Genomic DNA, 23,116 nt, shown 5'->3' on the forward strand with positions numbered 1-23,116 from the left:
GAACTGCCATAACAAAAAACTACAGATTGAGTGACTTAACAGGAATTTATTTTCTTGCAGTTGTGAAGGCTAGAAGTGTAAGACCAAGGTGCTGGCAGGGTTGGTTTCTTTTGAGTCTCTCTCCTTGGCTTGCAGAAGGCTGTATTCTCCCAGTTTCTTCACAAGGTCTTCCCTTGTGCTTGTCTATGTCCTAATCTCCTCTTCTTATAAGGACATCAGTCATATTGGATTAGGTCACCCAATGACCTCATTTTGCTTTCATTACCTCTTTAAAGGCCCTATCTCCAAATGCCATCACATTCTGAGGTACTGGGGATTGGAGCTTCAATATAAGAATCTGGGGGTTGGGGGCATGATTCAGTCCATTCACTTTCTGACTCCAGAACTGTGTTCTCCGTTTAGCCAACCAATAATAATGGAGCTTACTAGGTGTCAAAGATTGCACTCAGCACTTCTGCAAATGTTTTCTCATGTAATTTTCAAAGCAGTCCAGAGAGGTTTGCATTATAATTCCCATGGAACGAGAAAACTGCATTTCAAACAGTTTAATTATTCTACCCAGGAAAACACAACAAAGATGAGGCAGACCCAGGATTCAGCCTCATTCTTCCGACCTCAAACTCTGTGCTGTCTCCAACATACAATGTTGCTTCCCATGTAAAACTGTGACTGGCAACAAAGAGGACAGGGTGACCTGACAGTGCCAGTGATGGTGGTAGGATGTGGCAACATCTCCTTTTTGGAAAGGTTGTAAATCCAGTGGACAGTAAGAGTTTCTACGGTATAAGGTTGGTGTGATGACTCAATAAGTAATATGTGCAAAGTGTTTAGAATAGTGTCTGGCTACACAAAGGCTAAATAAGTGTTTTGCTATTATTGTTGTTGCTGCTGTTATTACGATTCTTGTTCATTTCTGGATAAAGACTGTAGATATTGAATATTCACCACTATTTTACTTTCCTTCTCAAAATTACACACAAAGATGGAGAGAATAAGAAAAGAATGCAACACAATGTTGGAATCTTGAAAGTAAACGGATGAGTGGTAACTGAATTAGTAGATCCAAGAAAACTGAATCCTGAACCAGCAATGGGGAAGGTCAAGAGCAATCAAATTTTTGCTGCAGAATTTCCATCTTCCTATCCCCAAAGCTCAGGAAATATGCAGTAACAGTTACTCTGGAGATGAGGGTGATGTGGAGCAAGATAAAAGAGAGATTTGTTTGAAAACTAGTTATAAATCCAGATTCTCTTTTCTTCTTGGCACGGCCCCTTCCCTGTCCCTAGAGGTTTATTCTCTGGAGAAGTGAAACAGGATCTCTAGACTAATCATGGAGTGGGGATAGGTGGGCATGAGGGTATAGTACTGAACACAGGAGAATTAAATAAACATGTGTATTCTGGAAGCCGGGTCCTCTAATCTGGCTTCACTTGGTTCCTGCGGTGCTGGCCACCAGGCCGTCTCCCTTTAGGCAGGACTCTGGGAGTAATCGAAGCACTCCAAGAGGAAAGGCCTAGAAATAGTGATAGTCTGAGGTTCCCCAACTAAGTGGGCCACCCAGATTAGTCTACAGTGAACCCCAAGTTGACTAGTCCAATATCTGAATGATAGTTCCAGAAAGAGAAAACAGAAGAGAAAGAATCATTAAAGAAATAAGTAATACATTTTCTAGAACTGAAGGGCTTAATTTTCTAAATTGAAGAGATCTATCCCGGGTGAGTGCAATAGATGAAAACAGACCTATATCGCATCATTCAATAATTTTAGAATAATGGAGACAAAGCTTTAACACACTTCTGGAAAAGAGAAATAGATCCATACAAATGATTGAGAATTCAATTGACTTCAGACTTCTGCACAGCAGCACTGAGAGCTGGAAGACAATGGAATGATACCTTAAAATTGAGTGAAAGTGCTTTTTTTTTTTTAACTTCAACTTTTATTTTAAGTTCTGAGTTCTTATGCAGGATGTGCATGTTTGTTATACAGGTAAATGCATGCCATGGTGGTCTGCTGTACAGATCATCCCATCACCTAGGTATTAAGCCCAGCATCCATTAGCTATTCTTTCTGATGCTCTCCCTCTCCCCACCCTCCCAACCCCATCCCCGACAGACCCCAGTGTGTGTAGTTCCCCACCATGTGTCCATGTGTTCTCATCGTTCAGCTCCCACTTGTAGGTGAGAACATGCAGTGTTTGCTTTTCTGTTCCTGTGTTAGTTTGCTGAGGATAACGGCTTCCAGCTCCACCCATGTCCCTGCAAAGGACATGATCTCATCTGAGGATTCTTTTTAACCTAAAATTCTATGCCCAGTCAAACTCTTTATCAAGTCTGAGAGTAAAATAAAGATGATTTTAGATATAAAAGGAAAGTCTCAATATTTCACTTCCTATATATTTGTTCTCAGAAATCTACTAAAGGTGCTTCACCAAATTGATGCAGTATACAAAGAAAGAGGAAGACAGGGGATACTGGAGCCAGGAGCTTCACAGGATAGTGGGAAAAGGAAGCCTAGGATGAAAGTGAAGTGGGATCCCAGGGTGACAGCTTTGCAGCAGGCACACAGGGCAGAAGGTAACCATTTAGACTGGAATAGTTTACAAGGCTTGGCAAAGAATGTATCCAAGAATATGAAATTGATAGAATACTGATTATACCTAAACATGCTAAAAGGAGATATGGACAGTTTGTAGAGAGTTTGTGGTTGAATCAATAATAATTACATAGAAGACAAAGAGATATTTATTAACTCCAGGGAAAATAAAGAAAAAAAAATGCATTGGGAAGAAAAAGTAACTATAGCATACCACATAACTGAATTCCAAATGGTATTTCACAGTCATAATAATGTATACTATATATTCATTTAACCAAAATTACAATAAACCATATTGAGAGGATAGGAGGTTGGGAAGGGTGTGTGTATATGATAGGGCTGTGGAGGTGGGTAGTGGGTGAGAAACAGAACTAAATCCTCATTTTCCACAGTGGTAAGTCACTAGATAATGTGTAAAATAATTGTTTTTAAAATAACAATAAGGCTAGGTCCCGTGGTTCATGCCTGTGTAATCCCAGCAATTTGGGAGGCTGAGGTGAGAGGATTGCTCAAACCCAGGAGTTCCAGGTTGCAGTGAGCTATCATTGTAACACTGCATGGCAGCCTGGACAACAGAGCAAGACCCTATCTCAAAAAAAAAAAAAAGAAAAGTACAATAAGATAATGTTATTTCTAAATACAGAGGTACATACCAAAAGACCTAGCTGCGAGTTGAATGCGGTTGCTTCTTTGGAAGGGGAAATTGAGGGGAGGGAAGGCAAAAAAAAACTGCTTTTTTATTAACCAAAACACCATGTAGAACTAATTCATCTGTATGTATATCTTTGACTGAAGTAACATCTAAGCTTTATACTACCTCATTGTGTAAACTCGGGTGAGTTATTCCACAATTTTGGTTTCCAAGTTCTGCACCTATAAAACGAAGGAGATGGATTATGCAGTCTCCAAGGCCCTCCCTGATTTAACTCATCATTTCTGCCATGGTAGCTGATTTCCTTCCATTAGAGACTCGGCCCTTAGATCCTTAGGAACTTTATGTCAAAATATCATTTTCTATAATGGATGGGGTAACGCTGACAGCTAAGAACGATGCTCTCTGGGGAAAACGATCCCCAAGTACCCTCAGTGACTTTCTAAAGGTCAGGTCCTAGAAGACTCAAAGGCAAAAAGAGATGCCCCTACCTTCTCCTCCCTTTCTTTGTATTAGAGCTTTAAATAACTTGATAATGTATTAAAAGAGGATGAGACTACACGTTAGACCTTCCAGTTATTAACTCAGGTTTAACTGAAGACCTTCATTCAAGTCAGGAAATCCCTAACTGTGTGCCAATGGCAGGATATGATTCCAGAGATTAAGGCACACAGTTTCCCCTCTGACTAGCAGGATGGCAGGACTAAAATTTACATCACAACTTCGTATGCATTTTCCATACGGAGGCCTGGTTTGGAGGGCACAGCTACAGACCTCAGTACAACCCCAGCTTCTTCTAGGAAAGCCCCTCCTAAGCCTCTCCTTTGGGCTTTGTTCCCCGGCTCTGGAGAGAACAAGATAGTTAAGACAGGTTTATAAGGTGCACTGAGGTTCTGACTGGATTTTTGTTCCTTGCTCTTGATTCTTATCTGACTTTTTGTAAACATCATGGTCAACAAGCAAAGCCCTTTCTAAGTACCTCCTGAGTACAGAAGAATCTAGGCTTGGCCAAGTCAGAGGCACCTCCTTTCTCCTTGTCTCCCCTCTGCCCAATTCTGGCACCAGGCACACGACAGGCACTAAGGGAAGACTGACTCTCAGGGAATGATGATAAGGGCTCATTAGAGATCAAAAGGCTTGGAGAATCTAAGGAGGGAGAGTTTATAACTTACATCTTTCTCTGCTGGTGGATAAAGACCAAATTTTAATGCTCAAAATGACAAATGTTAATTATTCATGATATGTGACATAAATAAGATGCTCTGTCATTTCCCACTGGCTTTCATATCCTCTATCACAGTCTGACTTCCAGCAATCACTCTCAGCTACCTTTTGAAAGAGACAAGGCAGGTACTATCTAAACTTCACAAGTGGAGACCAGTCACAAAGAGGTTTTGTAAGTTGCTCACGAAGATTTCTCAGAAAGTTGTCTAGAAACTGTTAAACTGTTTACCCCTGGGTAGTTATGAGTTTGATGAAGAAAAACGGACTTTACACCTTTCTTCACTGCTTAGATTTTTATTTTTCCTATGACTACTACTTTATCATTTCAAAAAAGAAAGAGTTCAATTTTATCAGAAGGGAAGAATGAAGAAAAAAGGACAAGAAATAATTCACTTCTCTAAAGTGATTTCAGGCATTCCTTTTGGAGACTGGGATGGATAAGAAATCTCTAATGTTCTTTCACTGCATCTTAGTAATGTAAATTCGAGGTATGTGACTGGCTAACATTTACTGAGAACTTACTCTGTGGCAGGTGGTATTTATTTAAAATTACTTAGACCTATTCACTCATGAAATCCCTACGACTTTGTGAGACAGGTATAACTATCATCCCCACTTTATTGATGAGGATGCAGGCAGAAAACATGGGGACACTTGGTCAGGGCTATGGAATCTATGTCTTTCTCCACCCTCTGCTGCACAGCGCTCCTGGCTTCTGGATTACAAAAGAATAAAAAGATACCTTCCTGGCTGCCAAGCCTTCAGCTCCATTCCCAGGCCCCCCTACTCCCCTCACTGTCTGAGGCATCATCACAAAATTTCTCCTTCATGACATGTGGACAGAGGGAGTATTCTCTGAAAGTCAGCTGCTGCCGTTGAGCAGCTCGGAGACTAACATGCATAAGCACTGAGCAGCATGTTGAGGAGGAGGAATTTCCCTGAATCAACCTTGGACGGAAGGCCCACCCTTCAAAAACCTCCCACAGTGTCTACAAGTGTATGGGGAGGGCGGGTGGTTAAATGCCATAATTAGGAAAAGTGGAAACAGGTGATCTAATGCATTCTTCTACTACAGCACAAGGGACAGGAACCCCCACCCACCCCTCCCCCTGCTTCCCCCACCCCGTGTCCAGCAGGGGACACAGAGACAGCACCCTCTGCTGTCTAGGGGGAAAAGAAACCAGAGGAAAAGGAGATTGTGTCTATCTGTTTGGGCTCTCTTTCAAGTGTGAGCCAGAGAAATGACTTCTCTTACTTCTTGGACATGAACCAATTAGCTGCTAATTAGTTTGTATATCAATTCCAACAGGAAGGCTGGAAAATTCTATCTCAACTTAAGCAATGACACTTGTCCTCCTAAATTTGGTCTTGCCTGTCTCCCACATAAATTCCCTGTATCACATAAAACATGGTCTCTGCCTGGATCAGAATGGCCAGAAGCAAACAGGCAGAAACACATATGTACAGCTTCTCCATCAACCTCATATAGACTTCCCCACAGAGCCCTTCACAGAGCCTTTTGCAGCTTGATACAAAGGCAGCATGGGAAACACAGACCACAGGGTCCTCATAAATCCATAAAATAAAAGATAAGAGGAAATGGGGTGTTTTCTAGGGTCACAGAAAAAAATATGTTGTATACTAGAAATGCTTCAAACAAAGACTGGAGAAATATATGCCTGTGAGGTAGCAATCCACTGGATTAGAAGACTCTGGGGCAGTAGAGACTAGAAGAACAAATATTTATTGATCATCTACTGCCAGTAGGGTACTGTCTTAGATCAACTAGGTAAGCACTCTCAGGTGGAGTTCTCAATCACAGAAGAGGTATCATAAGTAAAAACCCAAGGGTGGCAGAGGGAACAAGCAAAATGCACAATAAAGAGACTGTCATGTTGCTCAGGGAGGCATGATCCCACTAGGGGAGGGAGTCAGGGGAGGCCGCTCACAGCTGGAGTGCTTGATGAGGTCCTGAGGATGAAATTCTCTTGAGCTATGGTCCCCCAATCACCTAGAGAACACTTTTTTAAAAATACAAATTCCTGAACTCCATATATCAGATCTATTGAATCAATAGCTCCAGGAGTATTACTCTGGAATCTGTGTTTATGATTATTACGGCAAAACATAAGTAAAAGTAGACAGAATAGTGAACTCCAAGTGCCCATCATCCATCTCCAGCAATCACCTACTCATGACCATTCTGTTTTCACCCATCCCCTTACCTATTTCCCCTCCCCAAGTATTATAGGATCTGTATTTTTTTAAACCAGAGACCCTGAGGCAGTCAGATCTTGGATGCAAACTGGGAACCACTGATGCAGACACAGATTAGGAGCAAGGGAATCCTAGGGACAATGGGGGCAAAGTCTCAGAGAAGTGAGAGGGAATGGTATTTGGGGGATAATGGCAAGTAATTTGGAGTGCCTAAAGGGTGGCAATAGGGATAAGGGCCAAAAGGTCATCATGGCCATCGGGGCCCTGTTAACAGTACGGTGTCTTTGTGAGAAGCATAAAACTCCATCTCCTCTGGGCAGAAAAGCATCTCTTGCTGAGGGCTGAAGCTCCCCATGCAAGTGGAGAGGGGCTGGATGCCTTCCCCAACCCACGGCCTGTGCCCCTCACTTCTGCTGGGCCCAAACTACAAAGCTATGCACAGCAGCCCCGGGGCCAGGGCGTGAAGGGGTCTGGTTCCCAAAGGGGTTTGGACTTTATCTTATAAGGCTGAAGGCTGCTAAGAAGGGGAACATGCAACAACCAGTCTGTGTTTTAGAAGAATAGTGGGCAGCAATTGAGGGGAGGTGGATGGATAGACTGGAGGGCAGAAAACCAAGAGGCAGTGAGCTAGTGAAGACAGTAACTACTGCAAACTAGCCAGGGAAGAAGGGAGAAGGCTGGGAAGGTCCAACATTGATGGGGAGAGGTTTAACGGAAGAGATCTTGTGTGGGGCTCTGGAAATAATGGGGGGCTAGATATAGAGGAATGCTGGATATACAGATGTGAAGAGTCATTGGCATGTAGAAGTTGTCTGAAGCCATGGGAAGGTTGAAATTGCCCAGTATGTAGAATAAGAATGAGGAGGGAGGAAGGCCCTGGGGAAAACCAGCATTTAGAGGATGAAGGAGCCAGCCACTGTGATAAGAATGGTTAGGACAATGGGAAGGCAAGTGGGGAGAAGAGAATGGCTCATAGAAGCCAACAGGGCAAAAGTGGTCACAGGTTGGTGAGAGGAAGGCATTCATTTAGGGAAGCAGAAATGTCTAAGGGAAGGTCAAGTTTTGGAGTACCTAAAATGATTAGTGAAGGAGTTTAGAGTTGGACTTGAAAAGGCAGGGTACCAAGTGTCATGGTGTGCAGCATGAGTTGGTGTGTCAGTTATACCTCCTATGTCTGTCATTTACCAAGTATGGCTTTGGACACATTCCTTAAATTGAGTCTCTGTATCCCTGCAATAAAATGTTGGTGATTGTACTCACTGTATTAGAGATGGGGAAGGCATCTCAAGAAATGGCGTTTTTCTTCTTGTCCTTGGCACCTAACAATGCACAGCCTTGAAGTACGTGCATTGTATCCAACTCCTGCATCTCTAAGTAGCTTGTAAATTGCTTTGAGGATAGGGATTAAGGCCATTCAGACCATTAACTGAAGTCAGTGGTTGATATACATTATGCACAAATCAAGAAGAGCATGTAGATTAAGAATAAAGGAAGATTGAAGGTTTAATAAAAAGAAGAAATGGCCCTTTGAGTTTGAAACTTAGTGAAGGATCCATATAGATGTCTAATCCTACCACAAGGTGAACAGGGGCAGGTGCAGCAATGAAAGTCTCAAACTGCAATTTCTTCACAAAGGAAAGTGTGAGGGACGGAGGGACTCACTCTGGCTGATGGGGCCAGGCAGGCAGTGCTACATGGGGTTTTGGGGCTGGACAGAGGAGGTGCAAATGAGGGCAGAAGCACAGCAAAGTTGGAAATTGGCAGGTGAGTTTGAGAAAAGCTAAGAAACTTTGTGGGTGCGAAACAAGGGGTGTGGGAAGTGAGGAGAGAAAGGTATATGAAGCTGTAGCAGACACAGCCTAAAGTGACCCCCAACTCATGCTCTGGTATAATCCCATAATCTTTTGCCCTTGAGTAAGGTGGAGCCTGTGACTTACCTCTAACCAACAGAATATGGCAAAGCTGATGTGATATCACTACTGGGGTTATGCGACATTATATGGCAAAGGGATTTTGCAGATATAATTAAGGATCCTAATCATCTGACTTTGAGTTAATCAAAAGGGACATTATCTTGGGTAAGCCTGATTAGGGCCATTGAAAAGAAGGCCCAGACCTTCCCTGAAGTTAGAGACTTACGGCAGAAAAGACTTGCTCTCCTGCTGGCCTTGAAGGAGCAAGCCACATAAGTACTAAAGCTGCAAGGAAAAAAATTCTACCCACAAGCACATGAGCTTGAAAGATGAGCCCAAACTTCAGAAGAGAATGCAGCCCGGCTGATTCCTCAATCACAGCTTCGTGATACACTGACCAGGGCATGTAGGTAAGTCATGCCTGGACTCCTGACCCAATGGAAACTGTGAGATAATGGATGGATGCTATTTGACACCATTCCGTTTGTGGTCACTGGATATGCAGCAATAGAAAACAAATGCGTGGATTCCCATGGCAGAGGGCCATGAATGGCAGGCTAGGAAGTATGGACTTTATTATATGGGCTCTAGGAAATCACTGACTAAGGAAGCTAAGAGATGGCAGAAGGAAGGGAAGCCTGGAGTGGGGTTGACCAGAATGCCTTGAAGAACATCTGGCCAGGGCACTGCTCCCAGGAGCAGGTCAGTAACGTTCACACATTCAAGGGTTAGGACCTGGATATCTTTCAGAGGAGGATTGTTCAACCTACCAACCTTTATATAAGGCAACTGAAGCCCCAAAAGGGCAGAGACTTGTCCAATGCCACACTTCCAGTTGGCAACAAAAATCAAAGATCCAGGTCTCCTTTCTGTCCATTTAGGTTTCTTCCACTAGACCAAGATGATGTCCATACTTGGTTTCACCAAGTTCTAGGTGAAACGAAGCCAGCTACTCCTCTACCCAATTAAAAAAAAAAAAGAATAGAATAAAATAAAATAAAATAAAAAAAGAAGAAGCAAAGACCAAGTGAAGAAATTAACAGCCATTGAGAAAACCTTAAGGAACTTGAGTATCCTTGTGGCTAATTATAAATATTTACTCCTCCCAGAATTCCTGACCTCACAGAAGAGCCTTCGTAGTTTTGTTCTCTTTATGGAAAATCAGTGTGCGCGTGCATGTGTGTGTGGACGTGCGTGTGTTTCTTGGAAGGGGAGTGGGCAGTAATAAAGGATTGGATGATCTGCAAAAAGTAACTTCCTGTTGGATATTGTCTAGTTCCCATTCCTTGTTCCCCACCCAAGATCATAAACCCCCAGTCCCTCAAGCAACTCCTCCTTCCCTGATTCTATCTGCTGGAGAAAACTAAGCCAAACAAACTCAGGAAGTGGCAAGAGACTAGGAAGGGGAGGAAGTTCATGGCACAGAAGAAAAACGTAAAGAGAATGCCCTGATGTTCAAGGAAGAGGGTGGAGGAGAGAGAGAAAAACGAAGGTCACACCAAGGTCACCTGGCACCAAGCCTTTAAAATGTCATGCTTGAGCTTTAAATCAAAACTGGCACAAACAGTGGGTCAAATCTCCCAGGGCCATTCAAATACTAACATTCACAGGAATAAACAGCCCCCAAAAAAGTCTTCTGTAAGCAAATTGGAACAAACAACTAATCTAAAGCAGGTTGCTAAGAGACGAGTGGGCAGGAGCTGAAGTCAGTTCAAGTGTCTGAAGCATCCTTTATTTTCTTCACTTTCAGGAAAGAGGAGGAGAGAAGAGGCTACCTGTAGATGACTCCATGCTGGTGGAGGAACATGAGGGCCGATGTGACCTCTGCAGCATAGAACCGTGAACGAGGCTCGTCGAATTTTCGGGAGCGCTGAATCTGAAACATGAGGTCTCCACCATTTACATATTCCATGACGAAAAAGAGGCGGTCCTGAAAGGAGAGAAGAAAATGCCATTTGGGTCATTTGATTGCAGCTGCCCACACAGGCCAGCTTAGTGTGAGCTCAGTGTAAGGTTACCAAGACTCAAGGGGGAAGAAGCCTCAAAGGTGGGTGAATCCTGGTAGCACCTGATCCATAAAGAAGACAAACGAATAAAGCACACAGATTAGGGTATGAAGCACAATTTTACTTTTTCTCTGTCTTCCTTCGGTGGGCATCACCTCGGTCTAGTGGAAGAAGCCTAAATGGACAGAGAGGAGACCTGGATCTTTGATTTTTGTTGTCATCTGGAAGTGTGATCTTGGACAAGTCTCTGCCCTTTTGGGGCTCCAGTTGCCTTTATATGTGTGGTAGGTTGAACAATCCTCTAAAAGATCTCCAGGTCCTAACCCTTGAATGTGTGAATGTTACCTTATATGGCTAAAAAAAAAAAAAAAAAAAAAAAAAAATTTTGCAGATGTAATTAAGTGAAGGATCCTGAGATGGGGAGGTTATCCTGGATTACCAGCGTGGGTCTTAAATACAATCATAAGTGTCCTTATAAGAGGCAGGTAGAGGGAGACCTGAGTCAGGGAGGAGGAGGCCAAGTGGCCACAGACGCAGAGATTGGAGTGAAGCAGTCACAAGCCAAAGGATGCAGACAGCCCCAGAAGCTGGAAGAGGCAAGGAGCGGAACCTCTGGAGGGAGAACAGCCTAGCCAGCACCTTCACGTAGGCCCAGTGATGCTAGACTCTTGGCTTCCAGAACTGCGAGAGAACACATTTCTATTGTTTTAAGGCACCAAGTTTGCAGTAATTTGTTGAGGCAGTCCCAGGAGACCAATAGATTGCAATGTGGAATCATAAGACTGTGAACCCCCATGCACTGTGAGGGCCACTTTTTACTTTGGAGGATATTCCTTCCAGGATCCCCTACGGTTTCCTCCTGCAAGGCAGCCCTCAGAATGGCCAAACCACAGTCACACCTTATTGTAGGTGGCCCCCTCTTACCTGCAATCCATGATAATGCGGGGAGAGGATGGACTGACATTCTCTTTGCACCGTTTCTTGACTATTATATTCTAAGCTCCTAGGGTGCTAAGCTGCTAGGTAAGGGCAAATAATTACAAGCCATTGCTGTCCTGGGGAGCTTACAATCCAGGGGTGGAGATGGGAAATGGACAAAATGATAAAAAAACAAAATAAGAGTCGAATGCATGAAAGACAACAGGTGCTAAAAAGATTCAGAGAAAAAGGAGCTCTCTGACTTGGGAGGCCATGGAGGATTTTAGATGCAGCTAGGCCTGGAGAGAAAAAGAAGGTCGGGGGCGGCAGGAACCAATGCCAGGACATGGGAACGGAGTGAGCAAGTTTAGGGGCCAGTAAACTGACCAGATCAGTTGTAGAGGAAGGTTAGCGAAGTAAATGGTGAGGTTTAAGAGGCCAGAGAGGCAGAGCACATTCTTTTTTTTTTTTTTTTTTTGATGGAGTCTCGCTCTGTTGCTAGGCTGGAGTGCAGTGGTGCGATCTCAGCTCACTGCAACTTCTGACTCCCTGGTTCAAGCGATTCTCCTGCCTCAGACTCCTGAGTAGCTGGGATTACAGACACACACCACCATGCCCAGTTAATTTTTGTATTTTTAGTAGAGATGGCGTTTCACCAAGTTGGCCAGGATGGTCTTGATCTCCTGACCTCGTGATCCACCCGCCTTGGCCTCCCAAAGTGCTGGGATTACAGGCATGAGCCACCGTGCCCGGCTCACATTTTTAACACATAGGCATAGTCTAAGTGAAGCTTCCAGGAGGATGTTAGCGTATTATTTTCCATTAGGTCTCAGTAACATTTACCAATGAGCTTCTTTATTTACAAAGCATATCTATCTTACTATTGACATCTCTTTGAAAATAAAGTCCATAGTTAAGAATTGTTACTAATTCAAACTACCTTCACCCCCACTCCAGTCTCCAGAATTATTCCATCTTTACCGGTATTCACAAAGGGCCTAAGTCCAGCTTTTCTTCCATTTACTTTGCCCTTCGCCTTCAAAGCCTACCTCGTTTTCTCCCCAGAGAACAATTTTGTAATCAGAAGTACATGGGCTGCCTTGCCCACTGTTTATTCAATCATCCATTCTCCATTCAAATCCTCATTTCAAAAATTAAATGCTCTGGCCAACCCCAGACCATTGGAATCAGAATTTCTGAGGGTGGGGGCCTGGCCTTAGTAGTTGTGAAAGCCCCTCAGGTGATTCCCATGTGCGGCCAGGGTTGAGAAGCACCGACTCTCCTCCATCTGGTTTCTGCCTAGGTATCTTGCATCTGTGCAATATAAGGATTATACATTATTTTGGTCTCCTTTTTGTCATTTCAAGGATTCCTTCCAAGAACAAAGACTCTTAAACTTGTGCATTAGAATCACATGGAAGCTTGTTAGGACATGGATTCCTGAGCCCCCCAACTCAGATATCTGGTTCAGAAGATCTGGGGCGGAGTCTGAAAATCTGAATCCTCTAACAAGTTTCTGGGCAATGCTGGCAGGCCAGGGACAACACTCTGACAGCCTCTGCCCTGCAGCACCAGGATAAGCCTTTCACATGGGAAGTACAGCTGGATCATTCACTGAACACTGAACCACACCATCTGAAACAGCCACTGAAGTGCCCATTCCACAGTCACCAGCCCTGGACTCGGACTTTAGCAACAATGGAGTATTTCCTTGACTGTGTTTAGGAGAATCCAAATCTCTGAAGGGGAAAAAATCTCCCCTCCCCATCATCCTCCCTGGATGCTTTTTATTCTACCAACACTGGACACAGTTTTTAAGAGTAGGGGCTGTGGGATGAGAAAGAGGCCTTCCCATATCGGTTTTATCACTCACTGGCTGCAAATGACTCAGGCAAATGCCTTTGACTCTCTGTGCTCAGTTTTCTGATCTGTAAAAATGAGAATGGGCCGGGTGTAGTGGCTCATGCCTGTAATCCCAGAACTTTGGGAGACTGAGGTAGGCAGATCACTTGAGGCCAGGAGATCGAGATCAACCTGGCCAACATGGCGAAACCCTGTCTATACAAAAAATACAAAATTAGCTGGGCAGGGTGGTGCATGCCTGTAATCCCAGCTACTCAGGAGGCTGAGGCATGAAAGAGAATCATTTGAGCTCGGGAGGTGGAAGTTGCAGTGAGCTGAGATTGCGCCACTGCACTCCAGCCTGGGTGACAGAGAGAAACTCCGTCTCAGAAAAATATCAGGATGATTGAGTAATAGAAGCTGCCTTACAGAATTCTCATGAAGGTTAAATTATATGTTAAAATGCCTGTCTCAAAATGAAGATTGGCTATGACTGTTGCTATAGATGGTATTCCAGCAGTTATTATCGTAAGTCTTCATTTTCTTTGACCTCTCTGCAGCTTTCTTCCCTGACCACATCCTCTTTCAACACACACTTGTTTCCCTTGGCTTTCAGGCTTCCCCCCTAAATTTCTGGCAGGGTTTTCTCTGCCTCTCTCATGGGCTTCGCCTCTTCCCAGCTGTTAAGTGTTGGAATCCCACGAGGCTGGGCTCCAGATGCTCCCCATCCTCACTGAGTGCTTGCTGAGGATCTCCTCCACGCCCAGTTTCCAAGGCACCTCTATGCAGATGACTCACAAGCTCCGGACCACTCATCCAACTGCGGTTCTGACATCTCCATCCAGATGCCCCAAAGGCACTCAAGCCCAACATGTCCAAAATTGACTTCACAATCTACCCCAATGAACTAGTTCTCTAGGTCTCGGGGCAAAGCTTCACCCTTCAGAAACCTTAGTCATTTAATACCTCTCTCTTCCTCAGCTCTCACCAAGTCCTGTCATATTTACTTATCGTATCTTTGCATTTTGTACCTTTTTCCCTGTATACTTGTCCATTTCTCTCTCTCTCTACCACCATCATGCCCACCGTTATGGCCCAAGCAGCTATCATCCCTTGTCTAGATTCTTGCAGATGCCTTGCTGCTGATGCTCCCCACATTTACTGCAAATGCTGGTCATGCTCCAGGTAGAGGGACCTTGCCGAAACAGAAATCTGTTTGTAACCCACCCCTCTTCCTCCTCTAAGTCCACTGCTTAGTTTTTTTGAGAGTCTTGCTTTGTCACCCAGGCTGGAGTGTAATGGTGTGATATTGGCTCACTGCAACCTCGCCTCCCAGGTTCAAGTGATTCTCCTGCCTCAGCCTCCCAAGTAGCTGGGAGTAAAGGCAAACACCACCATGCCCAGCTATTTTTTGTATTTTTAGTAGAGATGGGGTTTTGCCATGCTGCCCAGGCTGGTCTCAAACTCCTGACTTCAAGTGATCCACTCACCTTGGCCTCCCAAAATGCTGGGATTACAGGCATGAGCCACTGTGCTCAGCCTCTATAGCTTGATTCTATTAAAGTCTCCCTGTTACTCTAGGAATAAATGGAAAACTCTCTAATATGCTTCAAAGTCTGTGTGATCTTCTCAGTCTTCTCCTTTCCAGCTGTCGCTTGTTCCCTCTGCCCCAGGGCTTTACTCACACTGTTCTTTCTGCCTGGAATGTTTTCTTCTCTCCCCTCCTCACCCTTCAGATCTCAGCACAACCATCTTTTCTCCCAGGAAGCTGCCCCTGACTTTTCTGACAAGGTCAGATCCCCCTATGACGTGCTACACTCTCTGTTGTAGCATTCAGCACAGCCGAGGTTTTATTTGTGTAATTAATTCATAACTTTCTCCCCTCCCACCCCCGTAGTCTGTGTGCTTCATGAGGGCAGGAACTGTTGGTAACTCTGGCTTGCTGTTTATTAAGGGAATTGAACTAACCTGAAAGAGAAGTTGTTATAATCTCTTTTAAACACCATGTGAATAGAAGAACAAAAAAGGTTAGGGGGCTATAAGAAGCAAAGAGTGATCTAAATATTTATATCTGCAGGCCAGGTGTGGTGGCTCATGCCTGTGATCCCAGCACTTTGGAAGGCTGAGGTGGGAGGATGGCTTGAGGCCTAAACAACATACCAAGACCCTGTCTATACAAAAAAATGAAAAAGTTAGCCAGGCATCATGGTGCAAGCCTGTAGTTCCAGCTACTTGGGAGGCTGAGGTGGGAGGGTTGCTTGAGCCCAGGAGGTGAAGGCTTCAGTGAGTCGTGATCGCACCACTGTGCTCCAGCCTGGGCAACACGGTGAAACCCTGCCTCTAAAAATGTGTGTGTGTGTGTGTGTGTGTGTGTGTGTGTGTATGCATAACTGCAAATTCTTACTGCTTAGTTAAGTTAGCTAGTTAAGTCAGCCTGCTGCCGTGAGCCTGTGTCTGCAGAACCTGGAGCTGGGTGCCCACTCTCACCATTTCAGAGGGTCTGTCTATATCAACACCCCAGTATTTGGTTATGGACTTGAGTGGTTCTTTTGTTCTTTGGATAGTTGTCTTCACTTCCCAGTGAGATGTTCAGCTCCTTGAGGAACACACTTATTCTTCCTAGCAATCCCAAGCAATACTAGCTCCAAACTCCATACCTGAGGAGGTGCTCAAACAAAATCTGCTCATCCAACCTTCGCTCCAGGGAGCACCATAAGAGGAGGAATTTTTGTTGCTTTAGTTCCTTACTGTAGTCCAGCAACTAGAACTGAGCCAGGCATATAGTGGGTTCCTATTATGTCTGCGTCAAATGCCTGAGTTCTTGAACACCCACCATGGACATGGTTCATATTGCTAGAAACTCAAAGGTAATCCAGAGTTGGTTTCCCCACGTCATTTCTATTGTAAAACCTCATCTTGAGCTATTCTAACTTTAGCCCATTTTGAACTTTAGTTTTAACTTGTTTTCTACTCAACAAAGCTCCATGTTCATGACCCCAAAGCATGATCAACTCTTTTTTTACACATTAAGGGTGTTTTAAAGCAAGGTAAAATTTTCATTTCCCCTCCCTCTACTGAGTCTGCATTGTTTCTGACCTCCAAATCTAACACATTTGAGAAGCATGTTTTGATGCAGGGTGAGAACCTCAAGTCATTCTGAGAACTGCTTAATTACATAAATGAAATCAAAAGAAAGCTGGCAAACCCAGCAGCTACTCATTAATCCCCTCTTGGCATGGGTAGAAAACAAAACAAAACAAAACATCAACTTCCTGGTAAAGTAAGCAAATACGTTTTCTGAGGTAATCAAAGATTTTAAAAGCCTTATTCCACCTCCTCCTCCCTTAATCTCACCTGAATGTCTAAAAAGTTACGGTCTTGTGATAGCAAGTAAAATAATAAAATTAGGAAAGAGATTATGTGTCATGGCCGTTTAGGGTAAGAATAGTTAATAATGACCTACGGGCTGGAAGAACCACATCGTGTGTTTGAAATTCCCATTGGGCTCCATTTTCCCAGAGTGTTAATCTTTCCTGTCTTTGAAGAGAAAACTAGGCCTGCCCTGTTTGCCTTTCAAGGTGTGATGGATAGCCAGAGGCTTCTCCTTAGCAGCAGTTAGGTTTCTTTGGACACACAGATTCTCCATCACCTGTCAGCTGTTTATACGTGCAAAGATTTTATAGCTCTTACATCGATTTCACATAAATGACCAACTAAAGACCAGGCTTGGAACAGCCCATACTTGATATGCTGGTGACAGCATGAGCAGTTTCTCCAATGTACCATATAAGGAAATTGTGGGTCCTAACTTCACACTCTGAAACATCTTCTCCCCTCCATGTCTATATCATCTAACCTATCAATTCAACAGGTCTTTCCTGGGGGCCCAGATTTTGGGTAGGTGGCTGGGGGATATAGAAGATGATATAAGCCATGGCTTATGTTTTTCAAGAGCTAGAAACTGAAGACAGGAAATCATGGAAAACAACACAAAATGCTGTATAATTATGTGCTAAACTCTCCTGTATCCAATCAGACTGTGAAGTCTATGTATCTGGATTGTATCTTAGCACCCCCTAGAGAATAATCATCGCTCATCCAGGCTTTATCACTTAGAGAAGATCATTATACAAAATAGTCCTATGGAAAGTCCTATATTTTCTTTTTTTTTTTTTTTTTTGAGACAGAGTCTTGCTCTGTCACTCAGGCTGGAGTGCAGTGGCATGATCTGAGCTCACTGCAGTCTCCACCTTCGGGTTCAAGCAATTCTCCTGCCTCAGCCTCCCGGGTAGCTGGGACTACAGGCACACGCCACCACACCTTGCTAATTTTTGTATTTTTAGTAGAGATGGGGTTTCACCATGTTGGCCAGGATGGTTTTGATCTCCTGACCTCGTGATCCACTTGCTTCGGCCTCCCAAAGTGCCGGGATTACAGGCGTGAGCGACCGTGCCCGGCCAGAAACTCCTATATTTTCTATAGTACAACTGGTGTATGAAACTGACCACTGCTATAGGAATTTGTTTCAGATAAAGCTGAACTGGGGCAAAGACTACACTTGAGTAAAATCTTGAACAATGTGAGTGGGAGGAGGAGAAGGCCTGGCAAATTAGAAGCACAACCTTGAAGGGCAGAGGTAAGCAGAGACGAAAATCACATGTGGGAATGAGGAAGGTAGGTGTGAGCTCAGTAAAAAAACTGTCATTTAGGAAACAGTGCATAGATCCAGGACATAGGTAGGAAGGAGGCAGAAAAGTGCTTCTGAGAACATAGGTGGGAAGTAAAGAACCCTAAAATCTTATTTTTTTTTTTTTTCGAGACAGGGTCCTGCTCTGTCACCCAGGCTATAGTGCAGTGGCATGATCATAGCTCACTGCAGCCTTGAACTCCTGGGCTCAAATGACCCTCCCACTTCAGCCTTCTGAGTAGTTGAGACTACACGCATGTGCCACCATGTCCAGCTAATTTTTTTTTTTTTTTTGAGACAGAGTCTTGCTATGTTGCCCGGGTTGGTTTTGAACTCCTGACTCCTGGCCTCAAGTGATCCTCCTGCCTCAGCCTCTTATAGTGCTGGGACTGCAGGTATAAGACACCACGTACGGCCCCTGGAAGTTTCTGGAGTTGTAAAATGGCATCAAGTTGATTTTAAGGAAAACTCTTCTGGAAGCAGAGTTCAAGGTGGATTGGATGAAGGCAGCCTGAAGTTACTCTCTCTTCCCCATTTCCATTGTCCAAAATGTTTTATTGTCTTTGAAAAAGATAAACAAGCAATCCTCATTCCTCACTACTACACTTCCTTGGTAGAAACACAATAAATATATAGCCACTTTGGAGAACTTCACCAAATCAAGTTTATTTCCCCATTTCTGAATGTTAAGCCACAAAGAAAGTACAACCATCATTACAATAAATGAAAACAGTAAATAATGATGAGTGGGACTTTCCAGCTCTAAAGTAGACAGACTATGTGTGAACTTCAGGCAGAGCCTTGTCTAGTCAGTGTCCCAGAACTTCCAACTCTGTATTTCTGGAAGGTCAGTGTAGGTAATAGAAAGAAGGATTTTTTTTTTTCTTACTGGGGACTTGCCTGTCAATTCATACAGAATGAAAGGGTCTCATCTGAGTAATAATTATTTTTAGTGATGTCAATGTTCCTATGTAATAATAACAAAAATAACCACCTTAATGATGTTTAAAAAGTCATTTTCACATGTTTTCAGCCCTTATTCTACTAGGCCTTCACCCCCTGCTAACTCCCATTGTTCAAAGCCATACACAAGTATGTAATAACCTTCTTGTGGTCTTTCTCCAAATTCAGAGTTAAGTTATCACAATCAAATTCCTATAGCAAAGGCCAATTCCACCCACACCAGTTGTAAGATGGAATATATAAAATGGGTTTTCACATGATTAGTTCTTTTCTTTTTCCTTTTCTTTCTAAATGCAATGCTGTATATTTATTATTTTCTTTTTTTAAAACTACTTTTTGAGGTCTGGTTGACATACAGAAAGCTGTACATATTTCATGTATACAACTTGATAAGCTTGGAGATGAGTATACACCCATGAAACCATCACTACAATCTATTCCATAAACACATCCATCTCCTCCCAAAGTTCCTGTCCATTCTTTTTATTATTATTATTATTTTGGGTGTGTGCGTGCGTGTGTGTGTGTGTACGAGAAAGAGACAGAGAGAAAACATAAAATCTGCAGTCTTAGCAAATGTTTAAGTATACAATACAGTATTGTGAAATTGGCACTATGCTGCCCAGCAAATCACTAGGACTTATCATCATCTTTCATAACTGAAACTTTGTGCCTTTTGGTGAACACCTCCCTGATTCCCCCTCCACCAGCCTCTGGAAGCCACCAACCTATTCTACTCTCTGCTTCTATGAGTTCGACTATTTTAGATTCATCAGGTGAGTAGTATCACATAGTATTTATCCTTCTGTGTCTGGGTTATTTCACTTAGCATAATATCCTCCTGTCTCATTCACATTGTTCCAAATTTCTTTCTTTTTTTAAGGTTAAATAATATTCTATTGTCTGTAGACATGGTTCTTTCTTATAATGATTGTCTATAAGCCAGAGACGGTAGAGTCCATCCCACTTTTGGTAAAAGGGGAGATGCCTTTTTTGTTGGAGAAAAGCCTTAATTCAATCACAATTGGCCAAATGGTAAAAACTCCACTCTATAGTCTGCTGGTTGAGAAAGTAAAAATTTCATTCACATATATCTGATATTTGTTTCCAGTTGCTTAAAACTATGATTATTTGACTTAAACAGGATACCCCAAGTTTAGAGTGACCTAAAGCTGCGCCAAACTGACTCACCCAATAAAACTCAAATAAACATTTCCTGCCTCTAATTAGAGTTGCTTATCCCAGGGAATGACCTCAAATTACCGCCACCCTGTCCCACTCACTTCCATCTGTGTGTGAAAGCCAGGGGAAAGAAGAAAAGTTTTGGTCCAATAGATCAGAGAACACTTTCCTTTTCCAGGGGTCATCAACATCTTAGGAAAAAGAAGTTTTTATCACATGATATGACAGCACAAATGGAGCAGCCCCCAGCTAGGCTACATCTCGTTAATGCTGACCACCAGAGCGATCTCCTGCCACGAACAATAGTAGCATCTAAAGTTAAGCAGGAATGGTGTGTTGTTAGTTTCCTCTTTGAAAATGACAGAATCAGGAGGGTTTTAGAAGGGGAACCCAGCCAATAGAAAGCACAGTGGTACTGTTTTGCAGAGACTCTTTCTTTTCCTCCATTGCATGACCAGCATCAATGTCCAGGCTGAATCATCACTTTCCAGTATGCTGGCTTCCTCCTGGTTTCGCCCCACTGGTTGCTTTCTCTATCAATTGCCATTCGTGGTGCATGGCATCTGGCTACTGTCCTCTGTCCCTGGCTGTTCACCTGGACTTCAGAAAAGCTGGACGGCTTCAGGAACCTTTGCCTCAGGCCTCTACCCAATGCTGTGTCCTGATCATCTTGCAGAAGTTTTACGCTCCAGTCTGCCCATTCTGGCCAAGAGGATGCCTTAGCCAAATCCCTTTTTGATTCTATCAAGAATGTATCTATTTATTTAGAGACAGGGCCTCACTCTGTTGCCCAGGCTGGAGTGCAGTGGCTTGATTTTGGCTCACTGCAGCCTTGGCCTCCCAGGCTCAAGCAGTCCTCTCACCTCAGTCTCCTGATTAGCTGGGACTACAGGTGGATGCGACCATGCCTGCCTAATTTTTCATATTTTTTTGTAGAGAGAGGGTTTTGTTATGTTGCCCAGGCCCAGGCTGGTCTCAAACTCCTAGACTCAAGCAGTCTGCCCACCTTGACCTCCCAAAATGCTGGGATTACAGGTGTGAGCCACCACATCCAGCCAAGAAATAACTTAAATAGAAATCAAAAACCAGGTTGCTCACTGGCACCTGTTGCCACCAGTAGCCAGCTGTTTGCGGCCGAAGTTTAGGACCTATGAAATATTTCTTATAAGATTTTTGAGCGGGCCGGGCACGGTGGCTCACGCCTGTAATCCCAGCACTTTGGGAGGCCGAGGTGGGCGGATCACGAGGAGATTAAGACCATCCTGGCTAATACGGTGAAACCCCGTCTGTACGAAAAAATACAAAAAGTTAGCCGGGCGTGGTGGCGGGTGCCTATAGTCCCAGCTACTCGGGAGGCTCAGGCAGGAGAATGGCGTGAAACCAGGAGGCGGAGCTTGCAGTGAGCCGAGATCACGCCACTGCACTCCAGCCTGGGCGACAGGGCGAGACTCTGTCTCAAAAAAAAAAAAAAAAGAAAAAGATTTTTGAGCATAGAAATAAAAGTATTCTTGTTCTAATCCAATTTCCCCAACCCAGCCAAAGCCCACATAATGCCTTGCCCTCTACCAATGCTCTTCCTGTGCGCTCAGGCGATTCCCCACGATCTGGTGTAGGGACTGCATGAGACTCTGCCTGTTTCCCACATTTACACCTTCCTGTGTCCCAGGCAGGACATAAGTGGCTAACAGCTGGTGCTCAAAACACCCCTTGTAGATCCCCATCTGTCCAGGCTCAGTGCACGTGCAGCTCAGTAAAGAACTCAAAGCGTCTCCCTGGTCTCCAACCACTGATGCTGGAGCTGGGCCTCACACAGAACCTACGCAGCCCTCGTGGCTGCCACTCTGATTCCAGAAACTCAAGAGTCACCTTATCAGTTCCTGTACCAACAGAAAAAGCAAAACCTACAGAGGTCATGCTGGAGTTCTGATTTCCAGGAGGCTCAAGTACTGAATACTGCAGTAAATAAAACCTGCAGTCCTGGGGTAGGTCAATCCTTGAACCATTTCATTGTGGCTCCTCCTGCTGCTATTGTTGTTGTTGCTGCTGTTTTTTCTATCCGTGTTTTTCTTTTTTTTTTTTTGGTTGTTGTTGTTTGTTTGTTTGCTTGCTTAATTCTACTTAGAAAGAAATCCTGCTGACTAACCAGGGGATTAGAACATGCCCACATCGATATTAAAATGACCAGCCGATTCAGGGAAAAACAATCAAGGCAACTTTTTTCAATCTCATGCATATAAAACCACCAACCTGTTTACTGACTCCTTCACTTTACAACCAGCTGTCAAGACGCAATGATTCTTTTCTTACCCTTTTCTTTCCTAAGAATATGCAAAGTTCTTGTGACTGTTTTAAAGATAAGCAAATCAGGCCAGGAAGCTGACCCCCCAATAAACAGGCACATCAATATTTCCCTTCAATTGTGGGAAGGAACCATAACCTGCTTAGATGGAAATATTTAGGTTGCTCACACTACACAAAGAGAGGGAAAAAAAGCTGCCCCCTCTTACCTTTCCTGCTTGAGTATAGCAGCCAGGACTGATCCTACCTCTAAGAGATGACACGTGAGAGCATCTGTTCAGCTTGCAGACCTGATCATACATGCATAGCGTGGTCTGTGCAGCAGTTACTCAGGTATCCAGTGAAACAGTATTTCTCCACTTGGAATACTGGAAAGACGGTGTCTCTCTTCCATCCCCAAATGTATTCATTTACCAGGACGTGACTCATGCCTGGTAAATTCAACCACACTGACATTTTCCCTTCCTGATCTGCCACGGAGATTTCTGTCTGCATCAGTTTGGGTCCCTGATTAGTCTCAGAACAGTCTTCAGTTGAAGCAGGACAGAGCCTGGAATGCAGGAAGCAACCGCTCCTGCCGCTCCTGTTGGGTTCTGCTGGTCAGACCACACGGTCA

The 23,116-nt window shown here is 43.9% G+C and overlaps 1 protein-coding gene across 4 annotated transcripts in view; it reads right to left on the reverse strand.

The window, feature by feature from the left end:
• Positions 1–23,116, reverse strand: part of PRKCE (protein kinase C epsilon) — a 536,579-nt gene that overhangs the window by 92,802 nt on the left and 420,661 nt on the right. For all 4 annotated transcript variants that reach the window (XM_055108017.2, XM_003822657.6, XM_063594977.1 and 1 more), the window contains one exon: positions 10,380–10,534. In XM_055108017.2, the coding sequence (XP_054963992.1) occupies positions 10,380–10,534 (155 nt within the window). The remainder of the gene's footprint in view (positions 1–10,379; positions 10,535–23,116) is intronic.

This window comes from Pan paniscus, chromosome 12 (genome assembly GCF_029289425.2).
Source record: "Pan paniscus chromosome 12, NHGRI_mPanPan1-v2.0_pri, whole genome shotgun sequence".
Lineage (NCBI taxonomy): Eukaryota > Metazoa > Chordata > Mammalia > Primates > Hominidae > Pan > Pan paniscus.